The sequence below is a fragment of the Phalaenopsis equestris genome, unplaced genomic scaffold (assembly GCF_001263595.1).
Source record: "Phalaenopsis equestris unplaced genomic scaffold, ASM126359v1 Scaffold000302, whole genome shotgun sequence".
Lineage (NCBI taxonomy): Eukaryota > Viridiplantae > Streptophyta > Magnoliopsida > Asparagales > Orchidaceae > Phalaenopsis > Phalaenopsis equestris.
This window is the reverse complement of record NW_018164744.1, coordinates 617,142-632,890: the sequence shown is the minus strand read 5'-3', so window position 1 is coordinate 632,890 and position 15,749 is coordinate 617,142. Positions and strand designations below refer to the sequence as shown.

General features: G+C 36.0%; 2 protein-coding genes across 4 annotated transcripts; both read left to right on the top strand.

Annotated features, from left to right (window-relative positions):
* The first annotated feature begins 1,595 nt into the window (after nucleotides 1-1,595).
* Nucleotides 1,596-7,905, top strand: LOC110025553 (probable pre-mRNA-splicing factor ATP-dependent RNA helicase DEAH5). Of its 3 annotated transcripts, none has more exons than XM_020726104.1 (3): nucleotides 1,596-3,248; nucleotides 3,382-5,031; nucleotides 7,274-7,905. In XM_020726104.1, the coding sequence occupies exons 1-3, from the start codon at nucleotides 1,774-1,776 to the stop codon at nucleotides 7,665-7,667; spliced, it is 3,519 nt and encodes a 1,172-aa protein (XP_020581763.1). In that variant the 5' UTR covers nucleotides 1,596-1,773; the 3' UTR covers nucleotides 7,668-7,905. The 3 variants fall into 3 exon arrangements, with proteins under 3 accessions (XP_020581763.1, XP_020581765.1, XP_020581764.1); XM_020726106.1 differs by having other exon boundaries at nucleotides 1,596-3,320; nucleotides 3,454-5,031; XM_020726105.1 differs by having other exon boundaries at nucleotides 1,596-3,381; nucleotides 3,515-5,031.
* Nucleotides 7,906-8,118: 213 nt separating this feature from the next.
* On the top strand, nucleotides 8,119-10,493 carry LOC110025554. Its single transcript, XM_020726107.1, has 2 exons — nucleotides 8,119-8,234; nucleotides 9,827-10,493. The coding sequence occupies exons 1-2, from the start codon at nucleotides 8,163-8,165 to the stop codon at nucleotides 10,064-10,066; spliced, it is 312 nt and encodes a 103-aa protein (XP_020581766.1). The 5' UTR covers nucleotides 8,119-8,162; the 3' UTR covers nucleotides 10,067-10,493.
* The last annotated feature ends 5,256 nt before the right edge of the window (nucleotides 10,494-15,749 follow it).

Below are 15,749 nucleotides of genomic sequence, written 5' to 3'. Positions count from 1 at the left end.
TATATAATATTTGTCGAAGATTACTATCTTCGTAGCAATCAACTATGACATTTGCAGCTCACCATCACTATTATTGCGTTATTGAGAAGAATTACATTTGTTGTAGCCCAATTATAACTACCATCATTGAAAATTTTTTGTGCATATATGATTATCAATTTTGTAATTCCATCTTCCCTAATTCAAGAAAATTATTGACCTATGTACTTACAATCATATAATGAATTATTTTGACTGGGTTAAACCTCATAATTTTTTCCCTTTTTCAAGATTTTTCCACGTAAAAAGTTGTGTTGTGTCTTCTCCTGCTACTTCTCTATTATCTATGTGTGTGTGTGTGTTGTATCCTCGTACAACACTAAAACATTAAACTATCACTTTATCAAATTATAAAATATTGTTTATATGCTAATAGTATTCACTCCAAAATGGAAAAAGATACATAATTAGAAATTTAATTCAATTTTTATTAAAATTAAAAATACTAAATTTAAAATAAAATAATACTGATTAATTTTATATTCGTTGTGCATGTAATTTATTTAGCAACATAAAAAATATGTCATAATAAAAAAAATAGAAAGTCAACAAATTTCATATATGAGCCCACTGTTTGAGCCGGATCATTGGGCTTGAGCCTTTTTCTTTATCACATAACTCTTTTTGCGCCAAACTCATCCCTATGCAGTGTTCTTAACTTCAAACCAACCATAAGAGGATGTTTGGTTGCAAGTAAGATTTCTTATATCCTGTAAATCCATATTATCAAATAATGAGGTAGTTAAATCCTGAAAATATTTTAGTATGTTGGTAAGTAAATTCTAGTAAATCTTCAAAAACAATGTGGCAATTTTTAGTAGAATTTATGTGGTTAAAAGCTTTAAAATTATGCCTTTATAAGAAATAGAAATACCACACTTTAAAAGTATGCTTCGAAACTATCATATGATTTTCAAATGTCTTAGGGGCAGTTTGGTTTGTTAAAAAAAATATTATTGTGTAACATGAATACAATGCAGAAGTGAATATTGTATTTAAATTATTTTGGAGTTTTTTTATTCGATGGAAAAAATAAATAAAAAATTTCATTCATTTTGCTTGATTTAAAGTAAAATGAAAATGGTGCACTTAAAAATAATGTGCACGTCTTGCGGTGGCCGACGAGATTGGGAAGTGGCAGCGGCGACCAACGGGCAGGCTGAGACAGCGGAGGAGTCTTGCTACAGCGGCGGCGACAACAATGACTTCAAACGACATATTTAATTTAATTTTATTAAAATTAATCAAATGTTAAATATTGATTGAACTGATTAATTATTATTATTAATTTGAATGAACTAATTCTATTAAATAATATATTAACATTTATTAATTAATAAATTACTTTATTATTTATTAAACAAATTAATAACTACTAAAATTTTCTTAAAATAATTTAATTTAATATATAACATTTAAAATTTATTTATAATAAAATTAAAAAAAATACATTTAAATTTATTTATTTATAATTAATTTGACAACATGTTAATTAATCTTTTCTTATTAATAAACAAAATTAAATTAAGAAAATAAATTAACACCCCAAAATCTTCACTTCACCTCTCGAAACGCCTCCCCCCGCCGATCTCACCCCCGGCCCCTCTCTACCGGTCTTACCCTAAACCGAAAACTTCCCTTCGTGTCCCGCCGCTCGGTTATAGCTACAACGACGGGATCGCAACGTCGGAGCAAGGTAACCCTAGTTTTATCCACCCCACGCATTCTACTTCCATGCCGGCAGCGGTGATGGAGGCCGAGGATGGCCTCAAGAAGCTCGAGTACCTCTCCCTTGTTTCCAAGGTGTGCACCGAGCTTGAAAGCCATGTCGGTTGCGGTGATAAAGTTCTCGCGGAGTTCATCACCGAACTTGGCCGGAAAGCCGAGTCCGTTGAGGAATTTGACGCCAAGCTCAAGGAAAACGGAGCCGAGATGCCTGACTACTTCGTTCGCACTCTCCTCACCATCATACATGCAATCTTACCTCCCAAATCCAAATCCAAGACATCTGATCCCTCTTCGAAGAAGGAACCTGCCGCCTTTCCGGGGCTTTCTCGCGTCGATGATCGGGAGCGCATCAAGGAGCTCGAGCGTGAAATCGAGAAGGAGGCTCAGGTTAAAGCGGAGGAGGAAAGCAGGTACCACGACCGTGACAGGGATCGTGATAGAAATCGCAGTCGCCATCGCGATCGTGAGTATGATAGAGATCGTAGAGGCCATCGCGACCGTGATCGGGATCACAGGTACGACCGAGACAGAGATAGAGGTAGGAGTAATAGAAGAGATGATTACGGCAACCATAGATCTTATAGTGATGACGACGAAGGTGATGATGGTATTAGGCATGGGAGAACCCGTTCTAGTAGAAGGATTTCGGATGAACCGGAGCTTTATGAGGTTTACAAGGGGAAGGTATTGCGTCTGATGGACAATGGTTGCTTTGTTGAACTTTCTGATTTCAGAGGGAAGGAAGGGCTTGTTCATGTTTCACAGATTGCAAATAGAAGAGTAACCAATGCAAAGGACGAGGTGAAGCGTGGTCAGGATGTATATGTGAAAGTGATCTCTGTTTCTGGGAAAAAGCTAAGTCTATCCATGAGGGATGTGGATCAAAAAACCGGGAAGGATCTACTTCCACTAAGGAAAAGTACAGAGGATGAAGCTTTAAGGACCAACCCCTCTAGTGGGAACAGCGGTCCAGTTGCAAGGAAAGGCCTCTCGGGGATTACCATTTTTGAGGATGATAATAATGCATCGTCCAGGAGGCCTTTGAAGAGGATGAGCTCGCCTGAGAAGTGGGAAGCGAAGCAGCTAATTGCAGCTGGTGTTCTGGATGTTCGTGAATATCCAATGTTTGATGAAGAGGGGGATGGATTGCTGTATCAGGAAGAGGGTGCTGAAGAAGAACTTGAGATTGAACTCAATGAGGATGAACCTGCGTTTTTGCAAGGCCAGAGTCGGTTTTCCATTGACATGTCTCCTGTAAAGATCTTCAAAAATCCAGAAGGCTCTTTAAGTAGGGCTGCAGCTCTCCAGTCTGCTCTCATCAAGGAGAGGAGAGAAGTTCGTGAGCAGCAACAGAGAACCATGCTTGATTCCATTCCAAAGGATCTTAATCGACCATGGGAAGATCCAATGCCAGAGACAGGTGAGAGGCACCTAGCACAGGAGCTGAGAGGTGTAGGATTGTCAGCTTATGACATGCCAGAATGGAAGAAAGATGCATATGGGAAAGCTTTGACATTTGGTCAAAGATCAAAACTTTCGATACAAGAGCAGAGGCAGAGTCTTCCAATCTACAGATTGAAGAAGGAGCTGATTCAGGCCGTGTTTGATAACCAAATGGGAGAAAGATGCATATGGGAAAGATTTGACATTTGGCCAAAGATCAAAACTTTCAATACAAGAGCATAGGCAGAGTCTTCCAATCTACAAATTGAAGAAGGAGCTGATTCAGGCCGTGTATGATAATCAGGTATTGGTTGTCATTGGTGAAACTGGCTCTGGGAAGACGACACAGGTGACTCAATACTTAGCCGAGGCAGGTTATACCACGAAAGGGAAAATTGGATGCACACAGCCCCGTAGGGTGGCAGCAACTTCAGTTGCAAAAAGGGTGGCAGAGGAGTTTGGTTGTCGGTTGGGTGAGGAAGTCGGCTATGCTATTAGGTTTGAAGACTGTACAGGTCCAGAAACTGTGATAAAGTATATGATAGATGGTATGCTTCTGAGGGAGATTTTGGTTGATGACAACCTTTCCCAGTATTCTGTTATCATGCTTGATGAAGCTCATGAGAGGACAATCCACACAGATGTGCTCTTTGGTTTACTAAAACAACTTGTGAAACGGAGGCCTGAACTTCGGTTGATTGTCACCTCCGCCACATTGGATGCAGAGAAGTTCTCCGGGTATTTCTTTAACTGCAATATCTTCACAATTCCTGGTAGAACATTTCCTGTTGAGATACTCTACACGAAGCAGCCAGAAAGTGATTATCTAGATGCAGCACTGATCACAGTTCTGCAGATTCACTTAACAGAACCTGAAGGAGACATTCTTCTTTTCTTGACTGGTCAGGAAGAGATTGATCATGCTTGTCAGTCTCTTTATGAGAGAATGAAGGGCCTGGATAAGAATGTGCCTGAACTGATTATCTTGCCTGTATACAGTGCTCTTCCAAGTGAAATGCAATCGAGAATTTTTGAGCCGGCTCCTCCCGGTAAGAGAAAAGTTGTTGTAGCTACTAATATTGCAGAGGCTTCTTTGACAATTGATGGAATATTTTATGTAATTGACCCTGGGTTTGCTAAGCAAAATGTGTATAACCCTAAACAGGGTCTTGATTCTCTGGTCATCACTCCTATATCTCAAGCATCAGCTAAGCAAAGGGCTGGCAGGGCGGGCCGTACTGGTCCAGGAAAATGTTATCGTCTTTATACCGAGAGTGCCTATCGCAATGAAATGTCACCTACCACAATTCCAGAAATTCAGAGGATTAATCTTGGGACAACAACTTTGAATATGAAGGCTATGGGGATTAATGATCTCTTGTCTTTTGATTTTATGGATCCTCCATCACCTCAGGCCCTTATATCTGCAATGGAACAACTGTATAGTCTAGGAGCTTTAGATGAAGAGGGACTTTTGACTAAATTAGGGAGAAAAATGGCAGATTTCCCATTGGATCCTCCATTATCGAAGATGTTGCTTGCCAGTGTGGACCTTGGATGCAGCGATGAAATCTTGACCATCATTGCAATGATTCAAACTGGCAATATTTTCTATAGGCCAAGGGAGAAGCAAGCCCAGGCAGATCAGAAGCGGGCCAAGTTTTTCCAACCAGAAGGTGACCACTTGACTTTGCTTGCTGTTTATGAGGCGTGGAAAGCTAAGAACTTTTCTGGCCCTTGGTGTTTTGAAAACTTCGTACAGTCGCGTTCTCTTAGGAGAGCTCAAGATGTCAGGAAGCAACTTCTCACTATTATGGATAGGTATGATTTTGATGAACTCGCTTCTTTTTCTTCTGTAAGAAACAGTGTTTTGTGCACTAAGAAAATTTTATTATGTTTTGCAATGCTAAGTGCTTCTATATCTTTTAGTTTCTTATTGGCTTGCAATTTGTTTGTTTCCTTGTATTTCAGACGATCTGCTTCATGTTTGGTAGGTCTTTTGGAATTTAAGTTATGGTAGTTGCATATGCTGCTGCAGACCTAGAACACATGTTATCGTTAATAGACAAATTTTATTCCTATGCTGTTTTCTCTTTGGCAATCTACGTTATTTTCCATTTAATATGAATGCATTTTTTTTGCAAAGTGTTTCTAAACAGTTTAGTGCAAATTTGAATCACTTATAATCCACTTCCCTTATATTATTGCTACAGCTTAGGATTACATGCGAATTGAACTGAGTTGCGTAGGACTTAGCTCGTGTTCGAGCCATTTGCAAATTACTCAAGCTTGGTTCGAGTTCAACTCAAGCACATTTGATAGTGTTTAAGCTCAACTCATTATAAATCAGGGAAATTTTAATCTGATCTGAGTTTAGCTCATATTATGATCATTGAGTTCTTATTGATAATTTGTTGTTCAAAACACGAGCTTTAAGGTCTGTTTGGCGCAGCTGCAGTTTTTCAGCTTTTCAGCTGCAGCTGCGCTGCCCCAGAAAGCTGCTGTGGGGGAAGCTGCTGCGCGAAAGTTGGCGGCTGTTTGTTTCAGCTGTTTGGAAACAGCTGTGTGGCAGCTGTTTCTGGACAAATGACAATTTTGTCCCTGTTTTGTAATGTTGTGCGTAACAAAACTGTGATAGCCATAAACTTAATACTTTTAAGGCAAAAATTCTCTTAAAAACAATACAGAATATAACATAACTTTGATAGCCTCAAAGAAGCATCAGTCAAAATATCAACACTAAGTGGAATATTTAGAGTAAGTACCAACACCAATGATCCTTCAAATTCTAACAATTTTCTTCCCACTCTAATGTCTTCTTAAATGGAACCACCTTCTGAGTCAATCAAATGAAGAAAAATGTAATTTGTGAAAAGTCTTTAAGAAACTTCCTATAATAATTTTTCATGCCAATACGAATATGAACCTTTAAATTGTAGTTAACCTTGGACAATCAAAAACAACTTGTACAACCAAGGTATCAATAGAAATACCTTTACCACTCACAACGTGGCTTAAAAAGTAATACTTTCTAATGAAAATTGTCACTTCTAGAACTTAGCATTTCATTGATAAGGACGCATTCTCTGAATCAACAACATTCTCAAGCATAAACAAATATTCCATTGATAAAATTGTTGCTTAAAAGCTCATTTCAGATTTGAGAAGAACACATCAAGTGCTAAGAAGGGAAATTCTGTGGATGAAGTAAGCAATGACAAAGGATCGCTACCTATGTAGATAGTGACGATTGCTCGCTATAGTTGAGTAAAACACACTCGAGAGTGGGGAGGAAGGCTACCGTGTGAGCTCCGGCGTCGAGATTCGATCACATTTCTGTTTGGTTCGGCCAAGTGTTGTGAAAACTCCTTGGTTCATCATCTCACGTTCCACAAAACAGGGAGGCTTCAACATGGAGGTTAGGGCAGGGGAAAGGGAAGGGTATGATTGACGAATGCTCTCCCACGAAAGCGGGACGCGGGGTTCAATCCGCTGCCCGCGCTACGCTAGATTCGCGTCCCGCCGCGAGCGGGACGCCGAAACAAACAAGGAGGTTTCGCGGCGCCTGGTCGCGACGCTGTCTTGTCGCCGTCCCAAACGGACCCTTAATATTATTTATGTATTTACATATCTAATGCCTAAATGTAAATTTTTACATACATCTCATCTTAAACTATACATGAAAAGGTGTAGTTCACTTTTTAAAAGTTAAATAGTTATATTTTTTACATGATATGAAGTACATAAGAATTGAGTGGTATGTATATGATCCCTTTTTTTTTGCTTTCAGAAATTTCAGGAATTTGTCCAATGTTTCAAAAATAAAAAAGTTTATAACAAAACAGCTTTCAAAAAATTTGATTTTCCTGCAATTCTACAACCCTTTCACATGTAACTTCCGCCACTCCAAACAAATTCTAAATATGCCACTTGTATAGAATTGCTTGGTTCTTCAACTGCTCATTTACTTATCTTGCACTGCCTACTTGTGATGTTATCATGTTTTCAAACTTTCAAAAACCCAAGATTGAATAATTTCATCTGAATTCTTGTTGGTCTACAGGTATAAACTGGATGTTTTGAGTGCCGGTAAAAACTTCACAAAGATAAGGAAGGCCATTACTGCAGGATTCTTTTTTCACGCTGCAAGAAAAGATCCTCAAGAGGGTTATAGAACCCTAGTGGAGAATCAACCAGTCTACATCCATCCCAGCAGTGCTCTATTCCAAAGGCAACCAGATTGGGTAATTTACCATGAACTGGTCATGACTACAAAGGAGTACATGCGCGAAGTTACCGTAGTCGATCCCAAATGGCTCGTAGAACTCGCACCGAGGTTTTATAAATCCGCAGATCCAACGAAGATGAGTAAGCGAAAACGTCAAGAGCGAATTGAGCCACTCTATGACAGATACCATGAGCCTAATTCATGGCGCTTGAGCAAACGGAGAGCTTGATTATCTTCTCAACGTTTGTTCAGTATTATTCACCGTGATTGCTGAATTTCACTGATGTTTATGTAAATTTGTTTTTTTTTTCTGGAGTAAGGTTGTTCTTGCAAGTTTGCAGGACTGTTCTGTAGGTAAGGTTTTTTATGGGCTTAATACATGTAATCCTGTCGTGAGGGCTAGTTCATTATGTACACAGATGATGAACTATTAATCAAGCCGTAGTTTTCTTAGCTGTACTCTGTATGTTATGTTTTGGTTGATGAAATTAACTTCGGGAGAGTTTTGAAAGGCTCTAGTAATATTTGAAAGGGATTTTTCTGATTTGTAATGTAGTTTAGTAGGTTATCATATTCATATTAAGCTTCAAATAAGTAAAAGAAAAATGCTGCTGAGCACATTGAGAGAGTCAGTGAATCTCTTTCAGGAGCAGAGAAGGAGAAGGATAAGCTGCTGAACACATTGAGAGAGACGGAGCTGGACTGGCATTATGCTGATTCAAGGATGCAGGAAGCTCTTAATTTGCAGATAGCTGCTGAGGAAGATGGACTAGAGCTTCTTAAGCAATTTGCCAAGGTATGCCGGTCTATTTTTTTAAGGCATCTGAAATCCCTTATAATTATTACATTCATTTAGTTTGATTCTTATTAACTAAAACATACTTAGCATATTTTGGGTGAACAAGCAGTCCAAGGGATATCTTAATTGAAACGACTGTATTGTTGGTTAGATATTAACCTTAGTAAATTTTATTTTATTTTTGATAAGGATAAATTTAATTTTATTGCTGATCTTTTCTTAATATCTAATAAATAAGGTAAGGTAGTTTTGCTTGTAATAAATTATGAATCGAATGTGATAATGAATTTAGATTAGTGGTTCTTGTGGCCACCTCTCTGCAAAGTCTCTCCTTTTCTAGCATTGCTTCATCTCTACCCTCTGCCTCCCACCCTTACAGGTGTTCATTCATCTTTATTTTCATCCTCCTTTTTTTATGCATCTCCATTTCTCAACCGGATTATTTTATCCTCCTATCTTATTTTTCGTCTTTGTTTCACCTCCTCCTCTCTCGTGTGTGCAGGCCAATAAATATTTTCAGTGCCAAACTCTCCAAAAAGGCTTCACATACTTAAGTGTATTCATAACACATCATATTTATAGCTTTAGTATTATAAAAAATAACTTTCTCAAGTGGAGCAGTTTAATGCGAGATTGCTGCAGTTGTAATCCTATTGGGAGCCATAAAATATCATAAAAAATGCTTTTCTTCACTATGAAATATTCAGGCGCAGTTAAGAAGATTAACTCACACATGACGTTATGCTTCACATATTTCATGTTTTGGTACCCAAAGCATGCTCAAGAGCTAGAGTCGCATGTAATTTTCGTTTCAGTAGTTGAGGGTATTTAGGCTGTAGTATGTTTAGGTTTTATGGTTCCATTGCAGTTCATAAACGCTGTGATTCTTCTCTCAATTATTTGTAGACACCCCATCTCTCGTTATTCTTAGATCTCCTTTACCACATCGCAATCACATGAGCCACCTTGAACCATGTCATGGTAGGGAGAAATTATTACTTCCGGATGAGATATATTTGGATTAGGTGCGGATGGCAGTATTGGTAATATTATGGGGGTATTATGGTAAAATATCCCCACAATACTACCAATACTACTATCCTCACCTACGGAATCCGGATGTAATGATTTCTCCATAGTAGGAGTCAAGAGACAAACAACCTTCCACAACACATTAGATTCATATCTTGTAATGTTTTTTTATGGGTTATATTTGTAATCAGCATGTTACTTTTGTTGTTGTTGTTGTTGTTGTTGTTGTTGTTGTTGAGTTACATAGCCAAGTCATGGTTGTTTGAATATGAATCGCCTCCAATGAACCATATCTGATCTTCCCTCTAAAATAGTTTTGATTCTATAGTTTTCTTACTAAAGATGGTATGAATATTGAAAATGAAGTATAGATCCAGACCTTTCTTCTAAAAGAGGAAAACACGCTTTGTTATAGAAATTGAAGTGTTTTCCAACACCATTAAAGCAAAATTTCTGGTTATTTTTTTTCGAGTATGCGCATTTTCATTAGTTTTCTTGTTGATATTATTGAGCATCTAGCAACCTAGAATTGCAACTTTCAACCCTACCTTTTGCAGGATGCTGCTGATCGAGCAGATCTAATTCATAGAAAAGCCAAGAAACTTTCTTCCAAAGATTTAGAGGATTGGCAAACATCAATGGAACTGTTAGAGATGAGCATGCTTGAGATGGATATTGAAGCAAAACTCATATCAGATGCACGCTCAACATTGGATAGTTACATTGTTGACGTGGTTAAAGATGATAGAGAGGAGGTTGACGAGTTGCTTTCGCAAAGGAGTTGGATGAGCTTCTGAATTTAGTTAGATTGAAGGAATCAGAGATTGCTGAGAATGAATCTCAGATCCATGAAGCAGAGAGAAATTTTTCAAGTTGTATCAGAGTTTCAAGAGAAAAGTTCTAGTGTTGACATTAAGCATATGATAATTTTAAGTCTGCTATGTCTCGGATCGACGCAGAGCGAGGCTATTATCATCAAAAAGAAATAATTGATAAATTTATTTCCTTAGAAGAGCAGAAGTGTTTTAATCTCAGAGAACATGGCAATGCTGCTTTGGAAGAAGCCAAAATCTATCAGGATTTGGTTGCATTAAGAAAAGAATTAGCTTCATCCTTCTTAAAGTCCAGAGAAGACAAATTGCAGTTGGTGAGGACAGAAGAGAGAATTCTAGAGGAAATCCAGGTGCTCTGACAACATATAATATCCAGTGCAGGAACTAAACTACAGGCTGGTCCCTAGCAAAATCTTTGTTTTGCATTTCTGCCGCACCTTTTTATAGATCCTTTCTAACTTAAAAGAGTTCAAATATCTTGACACATTTTATATTTTGCAGGAACTTTCTTCCACCAGAGTAAGAAAGTTGCTGCTGCTGCAATAAATTTTAAGGAAGCCGGGCGGATAGCTGCTGAAGCAAGGGCACTGAACTCTGAAAAGGAAATCATGCAGAATAAAATGGACAATGCAATTCTAAACCTTGACAAGTTAGATGAAGATATTGAAAACAATATTAGCACGATGCAGGAAAAAGAAGAGCTTGTATTATTAAAGGAAAAGGAAGCAGCTGTTGCAAGTTATAAGAGACACGAGCTGATTGATGCTGCTGCAAGGTCTGAAAGATCAGCACCTCTTGAATTGGTTGACTCAGAAGAGGCTGAATTTTTATTGAAAGAAGCTGAAGCTGAAGCTGCAGAAGAAAGAGCAAGGGATTCACAACTTAGCATAAATGGCCACTTCTTTGCAAAAGCTTATGGTGGATGAGTGATGAATGTATCAGTCTAGAAGAAAGTTCTTGCATTTTGTTAAATGTGTATATTTGAAGCAATTCAATAATCGAATTTGCAAAATTATACTATAGAATTACATTTTCTCCAAGCTCTAAATGGTGTGTTTGGGGGAGCTTGTGCTTATCCAGATAAGCCGCTTATCCGGAAACGCGGACCGCAGGGTTCGACCCGAGTTACTCGTTTAGTGTAAAAAACCAACTACCTTTTTGGATAAGTTGTTCAAACGCAGTTTCCAAATGGTGAGACGACGTTTTCAAATTGCCTCTGCAGCGGATAAGCTGCCCCAAACGGAGGTAAATTATTTTTTGTTTTATGCATCCTTGTTTTAGTTTTCTTTTTATCCACATTCTTTTGAGATTTTGGCTCTGTTATTTCATTTGTAGATGTGTACAAGCCTCTTAATAATAAACATTTGTTAGAATTCTATAGCTCAAATCATCAATGAATTTTTCCATTGTTACACAAAATTGAAGGACACAAAGTATTTACAATCTGATTTACAACACTCTTTGTCTCTCCATCATCTAGCAGTATAATAGTGTTATTTTGATTTGATATTAAGATTTTGAGTGTTATGTGTGCAAATATGAAAGTTAGGTTTGAGATATGTAAATGCATAAGAAATGTGCAATACATATGTAAATTACCCTTTTAAAGGGGAAATTTATATATCTAGCACACAACTCTTATATATTTGTATATCTCACACCTAAACTCTCATATTTGTATATACATAACACTATTGCTTATCAAAGCATGAAAATGTGTAGTATGTAAGTTTCTTAGCTATTTAATTTATATATGAAAAAAAAATTAATTTTTTTGGTAGTAGATGTTCTTTATAAACCTTTTTATCAAATATATAGGTGACTATGTATATTCACATATTTAGGTCATTCATGCTCAATAGACTATATTTAGATATAAAATGACTCTTTGAGGAGTTCTTTAATGTGGTAGAGACCTTCGAGCAAGCGACGTGACTCCTTGAGGAGTTCTTTAATGTGGTTGAGAACTTCGTGCGAGCTACGTCTTAGCTTCTAACATACTTATCTAAGGATAAGTTTCGGTGTATAATTCGAAACACAAAAATTAAGCATACTTAACAACTAAAGAAGTTAGGTAGACTTATAATGTCAAGGATTTCAACTAAACTATTGATTTTAGACTTCACATTACTAGATTGAATCTGTTATTTATATTTAAGTTGACGCTTCCATTAGCTTTATTTTTTCAACGTGATATGATTCATCACTTGTGTTTGGCTCAAATAGACTTATAGAAATAGCTTTTAACAAATTGATTACTTATTGTCCGAGTAGAATGGAGGAAGAGCCACTAAACCAAGAAGCTAAATATAATTTGTATAAATCACAAAACGCGGCACAAAAACTATTATAAGAAGGTTGTGCATCCCATTATGAGTTATGTGTAGCTCTTAGAATGTTAAATAATTAAGATGAAGTTTAACATGCCCCAAGAGTACTTCAATTATGTTGCAGGATTATTGAAAGGGATAAATCCAAAAAAAATTTATTTCCACAAGACTTATATATAATAAAAAATTTGGTCTTAAAGTTAGGCTTAAAATCAGAGAAGATTAATTGTTGTGTTAATAAATGCATATTATTTTATAAAGCTGCTAAATGAAGAATCAATGTAAATTTTGTGAGTCTCTTAGATTCAAATCTCCGAATAAAAAATATAGAAACAAAAAAAAAAGTTCCATACGAGCACCTCTTTTATTAATTACCAATTTTCCACATCTTCAAAATATTTATTTCTATATGTACTATTCCATATCGGTAGCCAAATTGGAAGTTGTCGGTTGCCATAATGGATATCCCGACGTCCGATTTTAATTTAATTTATGTATATATAATATGAAAAAATTAACATTTTTAAATTTTGAAAATACAATACTGAACTGATCTCATATTCTTATTAGTTTAAATAAACGAGTCTAACACCGCAAACAATGCATCTATCCTGAGGGGTAGACACACTACTTATTGATGAGACTCGATTAAATAAACTAAAGAATTTATGACATCCATTTAAATCTATGAAAAATCATATTTTTATGTTGATCGACAAGTTCTCAATTTAATACGAAAAATTAAATAGTTTATATTAAGCCGAGTTCTTGAAAGTTTCCTATAAGGGTAAGCCTCTATAGTTAATTACATCTTAGATAACTTGAATCACCTAAAAAAACTTTAGATAAAAATCAGTGGATATTGTCTTCAAATAGTTCAAAAGATATGACTTTTCAATAGATCAGACAAAGAATGTGTGAAGGGGAAATGACTCAAATTTGGAACATTTTGTTTTGGGATTCAAAGGAAGAAGAACTAGGGGATGTCACAGATCCTGAGACGAATCTCAATGACTTTGCAAGCTATCCTACTATTTGGCTTCAATTTCAGGAAAGAAAATTATTCAAATGTTTCATCTTGTCAATTTTATTAGGTAGAGCTTACATCTGTGTGAAACGATCGTATAAATAACTTGGAAGATTTGAGGATTTAGATCTTGACTAACGACAACCTCGGAATCCTAAATGAAGAAGGGCTTAAATTGCACAACATAGTTGTGCAAAGGTCTAAAGAAAGAGTTGAGGATTTATGTCGCACTAGATGGACAACGTCGGAATCCTATGGCTTTTTATTTAATTCTAAGGAGAAGATATGTTGTTGTAGATCCTCATGCTGTCGCAGATTATTGCCCACAAAGTTAGCTCCAAGTTTCTCGGTGAAGTAGTAGTCCTAAAGTCCAAGGCTTAAAAGGTTAAATGACAAGTTTAAGTTTAATTATTATGGGGGGGATTGGGGGGATTACAGCGACACCAGATAGGATCTCACGGTTCCCTCATTCCGGCACCACTATTTTTTTCAGATTCACTTAGTCTCAAATGAATTTACTAAACTCAACTCAATGAGTTTCATACTTTCATTTAGACCATGAGAAATCTCGTTAGCAATCGTAGGTTACCTCCTCCGAGGGATTCCAGATCATTCGATAGAGACGTTTTAATTTAGTTGCAATTTTTATTTTGTTATTTTGTTTATGATTAAATTTTGAGTTATCTTATATTTTGATTGTTGTGGCGGTAGATTTTATTTTGTTTTGATTTCTTAATTTTAGTTTTGGTTTTGTGGCGGTAGATTTTATTTTGTTTTGGTTTTAGTTTTATGGTTATCCTAAAAGTTTTAGTTTTGACATGCAGGATGACCTTGTTGTTTAACATGCAGGTTTATAGCAGGAAACAAGAGGTAAAAAAAGGTAAATAAAACTAAATTTCAATGCAAAAACTTAAAAGCGTACATGTCAATTCTTCTCATTCCTCCACCTGAAAGATTAGTACTTTCAATGCATATATATATATATGTGTGTGTGTGTGTGTGTGTGTGTGTGTGTGTGTGTGTGTGTGTGTGTGTGTGTGTGTGTGTGTGTGTGTGTGTGTGTGTGTGTGTGTGTGTGTGTGTGTGTGTGTGTGTGTGTGTGTGTGTGATTTTGCAGAAATTAAAACATGCTTGTAGGAAAAGCAAAGAGTACGGGTTTGAAGTGTGTCTACCAGACCCTATATTATACATTGGTGGACCCAATTTGACCATCTCTGGGGATGATTCCATCAAGTAAATCATAATATATCCAAGTGTTCTCCGAGATTCCCAAAGGATCATAAAAAGGTCCTAGGTAATACCCTAGATATTTCACAATCCCTCGAATCGTCTAGAGTCCATTTTGGTCTTATTATGTTTGTTATATGATTCACCCAATTCATACCCTTATGCTCAATGAACATTGATATTTTGATTATCCCTTTAAGTGGGGTACTTATCATTTGATGCTTCACCTACGAATTATATGGGTAAAGGCCCTTAAGGGCAATCTGACTTAATTAAGAAATTTAGTCGGTTTGATTTTTAAAGATGGGCTTAGAGTGTTTTAAAAAGTTTCAAATTATTTATAGTTCATTTTCTAAACCTTATCAAACGCATTATACAAAATTTTAATTAAGCCTAATTCACTACTAAGCCCTTAAAACATAATAAGTAGATTTGTAATTTTTAGAAAATTTTTTAAATATTTATACTCTTAATCCCTATCATGAATTATAAATTACTTTAAACAATTAATTGGGGTTTTAAATTAGTGGGTTATGATCTTCCAAAGTCAAACCCCAACCTTGATGTCTCCTTATTTAATTACTCTTTTGAATTTCATCAATTTGAGAAATTACAAATTTATCTTTAATGAGACCAAAGTGTGATTAGTTGTTACCAATTATCATTTTTATATTTCAATCATCTAGACATGTCAATTAAGATCATTTATTACCCATTTACCCTTTGATTAGACCTAAATATTAATAAAGACTTAAATTCCAAAATTACCATTTTGCCCTTAAGGCCTTAACACTTCATAATTCATTAAATTAAACTCAAATGACTTTAAAATTGTTTGTGCTACCCCACTCATGAGTTAATTAAAACATCATAGGAGAAAATGTGATTTTTTTAGTTTATTTAATTTTATAATTATTTTAATGCAAAAATAGGGATTTTTAATGAAAATTAAATAACTCAACCAAAACAGAACTTATGTAATTAAGAAAATTATTGGAGGTTCATCTAGGTCAGAGAACCATTTGAACCAATTTTCATGATTTTTAAAGATTTAATTTAATTA

What these genes read in the sequence shown, in the direction of transcription:
- LOC110025553 (XM_020726104.1), top strand. Translation starts at nt 1,774, where the DNA reads ATGCCGGCAGCGGTGATGGAGGCCGAGGATGGCCTCAAGAAGCTCGAG. An exon ending in TCAGCTTATGACATGCCAGA is followed by an intron (nt 3,249 to 3,381) that starts ATGGAAGAAAGA and finishes TTTGATAACCAA; the next exon opens with ATGGGAGAAAGATGCATATG. An exon ending in CTTCTCACTATTATGGATAG is followed by an intron (nt 5,032 to 7,273) that starts GTATGATTTTGA and finishes GTTGGTCTACAG; the next exon opens with GTATAAACTGGATGTTTTGA.
- LOC110025554 (XM_020726107.1), top strand. Translation starts at nt 8,163, where the DNA reads ATGCAGGAAGCTCTTAATTTGCAGATAGCTGCTGAGGAAGATGGACTA. An exon ending in TTCTTAAGCAATTTGCCAAG is followed by an intron (nt 8,235 to 9,826) that starts GTATGCCGGTCT and finishes TACCTTTTGCAG; the next exon opens with GATGCTGCTGATCGAGCAGA.